We start from the raw sequence: 6,191 nt of genomic DNA, 5'->3' as shown, positions 1-6,191 counted from the left end.
ATTTTTGGTGCTCTCTTAAATACAGCTGTGTGCCCAAGCATTTGCTGTGACCATTACCAACCTAGCTTCTTGTGATTTTTCTGGCAGTTGCTTGTTGTATTTATTGCTTAATGTGCTTAATTGAGTTTGTTCAATATTGTTGTAAACCGCAATGGGATGTTTAATGAAAGACAGAACAGAAAAGTTTAGATGATGACTATGAGACTTGCTACCTTAAAGGAAGGCATGTATGGCAAGAACTTTGTCAAATAAGCTTCCTTTAGATCCTGGAGTTCTGGATTGTTACCATGTCATTTCATGTGGTTTCGGGGCAAGATGCTTAAGTGTGTGGTGGTCCAGTGCCAGGTATTTTTGGATAATACTGATTATCTAGATCCATTTTCAACTCAGTTTTAGGACGGAGGCAACCTTGGTCACTCTAGGGTAGGGGGCAAATGTCAGCCTCCTCTGGCTTGTGGGTGCATTGCAGGGGATTGGACAAATGATCCTTGGGGTCTCTTCCAACTCCAGAACTCTCTGTGCAAACCTGAGAAATACAATAAGTCAAATCACAGACACAGTACAACCAAGCAGACACCACATCCAATTTTAATGGTTGCAACTAGATTTCAGCAGGGGAAGGGGACCCTGTGAGTGCCAGGGAAGTATTCTGTGGGCAAAGTAGTGCCACACACCCTGCACTGGCAACCCTTGTCCTGGACAGTTTTGCTTGACTTCTCAACAGCTTTCAAAAGGATCAACTATGAAGTCCTTCTGTGCCACCCGGATGAGATAGGATGGGGGCATATTGCTCTGTTGCGATTCTGGTTCTTCCTAATGAACAAGTCTCAGAAAGAGGTCCTGATGGAACATTGCTGAACCCCATGGGCACTGGACATGTTTCGCACCATGCAGTTCTTCCCTTTCCCATGGTTGTGATGGATCATCACCTTTCTCTTTTCATCAGTGTGGTGGAAGGGTGATACAATGTGCATCTTTGGACATTAAAGTAAAACCATACCGGAGCCTCCCTCTAGCTATTTGGGAATGTTAGAAAACGGAAGAGAGCCATTTAAAACGTCAAATAAACATTCTGGCCGGCAGAAAGAAGCTTTACATTCAGAACAGTTTACATTCACAAAAAGTGCGTTTACAGTAACTTCTCAAAATTCCCTCGACGGATTTGTCGTCTCAGCATTCTCGCAGAAGTCCCATTCCCACGGGCTCTTTTCCAAAGAAAAAAGAAAGAGAGAGAGAGAGGTGTGCCAAGGTTTGAAAGCCACCTACCCCCTTCTCTCTCTGCCTTGGAAGCAGTGCCCTAGTTACACGCACGCACAACATAACCCACCCAGTAACCGCGCATTCCGCACGTGCTCTTGCCCCGTGGGCGTTCCAACCTCCACGCCTCTGGGATTTAAGGAGGCAATTAGTCCTATACGCCAGGAAAACGTCCCCGCCATCGGCGGCGGCGTTGCCTCCTCCTTCCCTCAGCTACTGCAGGGCGGGCCTGCTCTAGGTCGGCCGGGACGAAGAAGCCAAGGCCGGGCGGTGTGTGGAAACGAGGCAGGGGATTTCCTCTTTCGGCTCCTCCCGCTCCCATTCCCCCCCCCCACCCGTCCTGGAAAGGCCAGGCCAGGTTTCTTCTCCCTCTCTCGTTTCTGAGGAGAAACTCCTCTGAGGCGGCAGGAGGAGGACGAGGGCGCCCTTCGCTTCAGGCAACCGCAGCAGCAGCAGCAGCCTCTCCCCCGGGAGGAGGAGCAGGCTCTCGGGCCCAGCGGCGAGCTCCTCCCCGCGGGGCGGGCGTTGGCGGAGGGCGCCCCCTTCGCCTTGCCGCCGGCGAGTGGACGGGCGGCGGGGTCCCGCGGCGGCGGCGGCGGAGCGGGCGATGTGACCCCCTGGCGGCGGAGGGGCTTGGCCGGCGTCAAGATGTGGCTGAAGCCCGAGGAGGTGCTGCTGAAAAACGCCCTGAAGCTGTGGGTCACGCAGAAGAGCAGCGGCTACTTCGTGCTGCAGCGGCGGCGGGGCCACGGAGGCGGCGGCGGGCGCTTCACCGGTAAACGGCGGGAGAGGGGCTTGGCCGGGGCGACCCCATAATCAGAAGCGGGACGCCGCCCCCGCCGGGAAAGCTCGTCTACAGGTCGGCAGGCGTGGAAGTGCGAGCCGCCCTTCGCCTTCCCAACCCCTCCGGAGGGAAAGGAGTGGGTCTGTCGTGGCCGCGATATTATTATTATTAGCCTCCAGGAGGATTCCTCTCCAGACGCGAAACTGGGGACTCTCTCTCTCTCTTTGTTGCTTTTCTTTTATACTTCTGCCGTCTTTTGACTCCTTGGTCGGGACTGAGGAAGAGGAGGAAGTAACTCCCATAGTGTGAGGAGGCACCCCCTGCGCCTTGGTGGACTGGGTGGAGGGGATTTTGCTGCTGCCCTGCACCCTGAGGTGGGGGAAAGGAGATGGACGCGGGGGGGAGAAACCAGGCTCTTTGTTCAGGGACAACCTGAATTCTTACCTCTGCTCCCCCCCCCCCCGGTTGTGCATTGCAAGTAGTCACTTTTCCCCCACACCTTATACTTAGTTGGAAAAAGTCACTGTGGAGTAAAGGAAGGAGCTGTAACCTGCGTGCAGATAGAAGCTCCCCTTGCCCATATTTTGTTTTTTTTTACTAAGTCTCTTGGCGTATGATAAAAGGTTTCTGTCCTCTGAACAACTCCATTGTTTTCAGAGTGGGATTTAACTCGAGTTTTTTGTTCAGGTGCCTGCAGCAGCTGTTGCTAATGGGGGAGAAAGGAGGAAATCCGACAGAGAGGGAAAACGTGGAAGAGCTTAGCCAGAGCCCATGAGATGCTGGATTTTACCAGTTTGCCAAGATAAGACATGTAGAATAAGGCGGCAATGGAAGGCTATATTTAAGATAGACTGCGGCTTGAAACAAAAATATGTGAGATTTTGAAAAGAGCTCTGCATTTAGGACTCTCCATATGGAACAGCATGGGCAGGGCTGCATAGTGTATAAGGTTTTAAAGCAGTGCTTAATTTGGTATTTAGAACACAATGATGCCCATAAATAAGCTAATAAGCATTGTTTTATTGGAGCTAATTTAATGGTGGCATAATAGAAAAGGCGAATACTGTAGTAAAAACAAAATATGAAGGACATTTTTCCATATGGAACAGATTATTTGGGAAAAGGAGGGGAGGACTTGTAAGTTGGAGAGTGAAATGAGTGCCCCAAAAGTCCTAATTATTGCTTAGAATAAGCACCTTGAGTGTGTAAATCAGGGATGGGGAAGCCATGACCCTCTAGACTCAACTAGACATTGTGGGTCTACAGCTCCTGTCATACCTGACCTAGGCAGAGTTGCCTAGGGCTTGATGAGAGTTGCAAGTCTCAACAGAATTTGGAGGGCCACAGGTGTTGATAAACAGTAAGGCTGCAGTCCTGCCCATTTTCAAGTGAATAAGTTCCCTTTATCCCAGCGGAACTTACTTCTGAGCAGACAAACATTGGATTGCACTGTAAGACACTCATAAAACTTCTGGTGAATTCATTCAGCAGTACATTTCTGCTGTACAATTATGTAGGCTAATAATATAAACTCTGCTGGCATGTTTAATTATGTTGACATTTCTGTTAATATATTGGTGCTTTGGAAGATAATGGCCTACTGGCTTTCCTTCTGAAAGTCCCTTAGATTTTCCACTATTGGGTAACCACAGGCACAATTCCAGTACAGAATGCCTGTGTAGCAATCAGGCTAGATAAGTATTTCTAACCTTGAAGTGCCAGTACAACTTTTTCAGGAGACCAAGCAATTACACTTCTGGAACTTTCTTCACATTTGAGTACAGTGGTACCTCGGTTTACGAACTTAATCCGTTCCGGGAGTCCGTTCTTAAACCGAAACCGTTCTTAAACCAAGGCACACTTTCTTTAACGAGACCTCCCACTGCCAGTGCCCTTCCACTGTTCGGATTCAATTCTTAGACCGAGGTAAAGTTCACAAACCGGGACACTACTTCCAGTTTTGCGTAAACAGGGTTGTTCTTAAACCGAGGTACCACTGTACTTGTAATAATAAGCAGTACAGATCGTTTTGTGTGTTTTTTTAAGCAACAGTTGTTAATAACTTTTATGGCCCTGTGCAGGTCCAGCCTGTAATCCAATTAAATCACACTGAACATGCAGCAGGGTAAGCTAGGGCTTTCAAAATGTGGGAATGCTAGAAGTCCAATCTGTCCTGCAACGTCTGGGCCTATAGCTCAGTGGTAGAGTATCTGCTTTGCATGCAGAAAGTTGCAGCTTCAATCCCCAGCATCTGCACGGTAGAATTGGGGAATGAGCCCTATCTGAACCCCAGAGAGCCGCTGCCAGTCAGACTATTGGTGTCCACTTGGTGGGTTAGGGTGCACTACTGGCTTGCAGTCTGATCTCAGATGGGCTGCAATACAGCACTTCCAGCATACAGATACATGGTAAAAAAAATTGAGAAATGGGCTCCAAATGCATGTTTGGGTTAAAGGTGAGTGCCAGGTCTGAAATATTGAGGACTACTGGCATAGACTAGTGGTTTCCACACTTTTCCAACTCTACAAATCTAGGATTTTATTATTTTCCTCCCAGAGACCTCTTGAAAATTACTGATGGTCTCAGTGGACCACTTGATGATTTTTCTGTCTTTTGCAGCAGTTGTAATGTGCTGCACTAGATGATTTTAAATAGTATTTTTATTGCTGCTTTTATATCTTACATAGTGTAATTTATTGCATTGACATTGACATTCCATAGAACTCAAATTGTAATGCGATAAAATGCAATATTTAAAAAGAAACAATAAAAATGTAGAAATCAATATGGATATGCTGCAGACCAGTGGTGGTCCACGAATCACAGTCTGGGAGGTAGATAATACCAAAATAGATGCCCCAGTGGTCTGAGTCAGTCTAGAATGTTGAACAAGATGAAGGCAAGTGCCTTACCTAAGGCTACAAAATAGAATAGAACATACTGTCTGGGCCCTAAATGCCTAAATGACCTCACATTTGCTGTTCAGACTAACAAAACAACACACTTACAGAAGGCAAGCAGTCAAGCCTGAGAGACAAGCCTCTTAAGCATAAACTGACTACAGAAGATAGGGTGGCATTCAACTAATTTTTACTCGGAGTGGACCCATTGAAATTAATGAACCTGACTCAATTAAGTCCATTGATTTCCATATATCTATTCTGAATGAAACTTAGTTAAATACCGCCCATAGTTGGGGTCTGAGTACCAAACCCCTAAACATAATGTTACACTCCCAACCCAACATTTACTGCAGTGCCATGCTCTGAATTGCTCCTGGACCATAATCTGCTCCATCAGATACATGAAATTAAGCTGCACTCCACACATAATTGAACTGATGGAATTCACTGCCTCAGGGTATGGTAATGTCCACAACCTAAGAAGGCTTTACAAAATGAATGAGATGTTATTGGAAAATAAGTTATCAATGCTTACTACCTGTGATAGCTAAATGGAATCTCTCTCCAAAGGCAGTATACATCTGAATACTAGAGACAATCAAAAGGGAAGTTCCTTTGCCTGCTCTTACTTGTGAGCTTCCAGAGACATCTGGTTGGCCAGATTCCACTCTAAATCTGTTTCCTTCCCAGAGCTAAATACTGTATTTCCTTTTCCAGCAAATCTTCTCATTACTCTTTTCCCCCTCCCCTAAAGAAAAGCCCAAAAGACCATCCCTACCACCACTAACCACTATTTTCTCCCAAAGGTGTTATAAGGAGGCAGCCTAGGAGCTCCAGATCTCCTACTCCTTTTCCTTGCTTTTTTATACCGTAAAAAAACAACAAGAATAGTGTGCATATTAGGATGGTTGGGTGTACTTAAATTGGGGTTGGGGAAGCTTTGGCCCTTTCAGGTGTTTTTGGGCCCCAGCTTTTATCAGCATCAGCTGGCTTGGCTAATGTTCAGGGATGATGAGAGTCTCCAATCTGTTACTTAGGTGTGGTCTGAACTGTGTTGTGCTTAACAGTTTTTATCTTTGACTTGAGCCCTTAATTTTGAGTTGTTAGAATTTAAGCATCAAAACTGGTTTTCCAGAGGCACTCAACATGATGTGTATGTGGTTCATAATAAAAAGTATACGGCACTCTGGTTTTGATACCATTATATTGGGTTTACTTGCTGTGTTAGAGAAAAAATGAAACGTAGA

General features: G+C 46.5%; 1 protein-coding gene across 2 annotated transcripts in view; it reads left to right on the top strand.

The window, feature by feature from the left end:
• The first annotated feature begins 1,826 nt into the window (after window positions 1–1,826).
• Window positions 1,827–6,191, top strand: part of TBC1D8 (TBC1 domain family member 8) — a 48,879-nt gene continuing 44,514 nt past the window's right edge. For both annotated transcript variants that reach the window (XM_082218571.1, XM_082218570.1), the window contains exon 1: window positions 1,827–2,032. In XM_082218571.1, coding sequence (XP_082074697.1) covers window positions 1,906–2,032 — 127 coding nt within the window. In that variant the 5' untranslated portion in view covers window positions 1,827–1,905. The remainder of the gene's footprint in view (window positions 2,033–6,191) is intronic.

The sequence above is a fragment of the Podarcis vaucheri genome, assembly GCF_965113315.1.
Source record: "Podarcis vaucheri genome assembly, chromosome: 4".
NCBI classification, from domain to species: domain Eukaryota; kingdom Metazoa; phylum Chordata; class Lepidosauria; order Squamata; family Lacertidae; genus Podarcis; species Podarcis vaucheri.
This window is presented reverse-complemented; position numbering and strand designations above follow the sequence as displayed.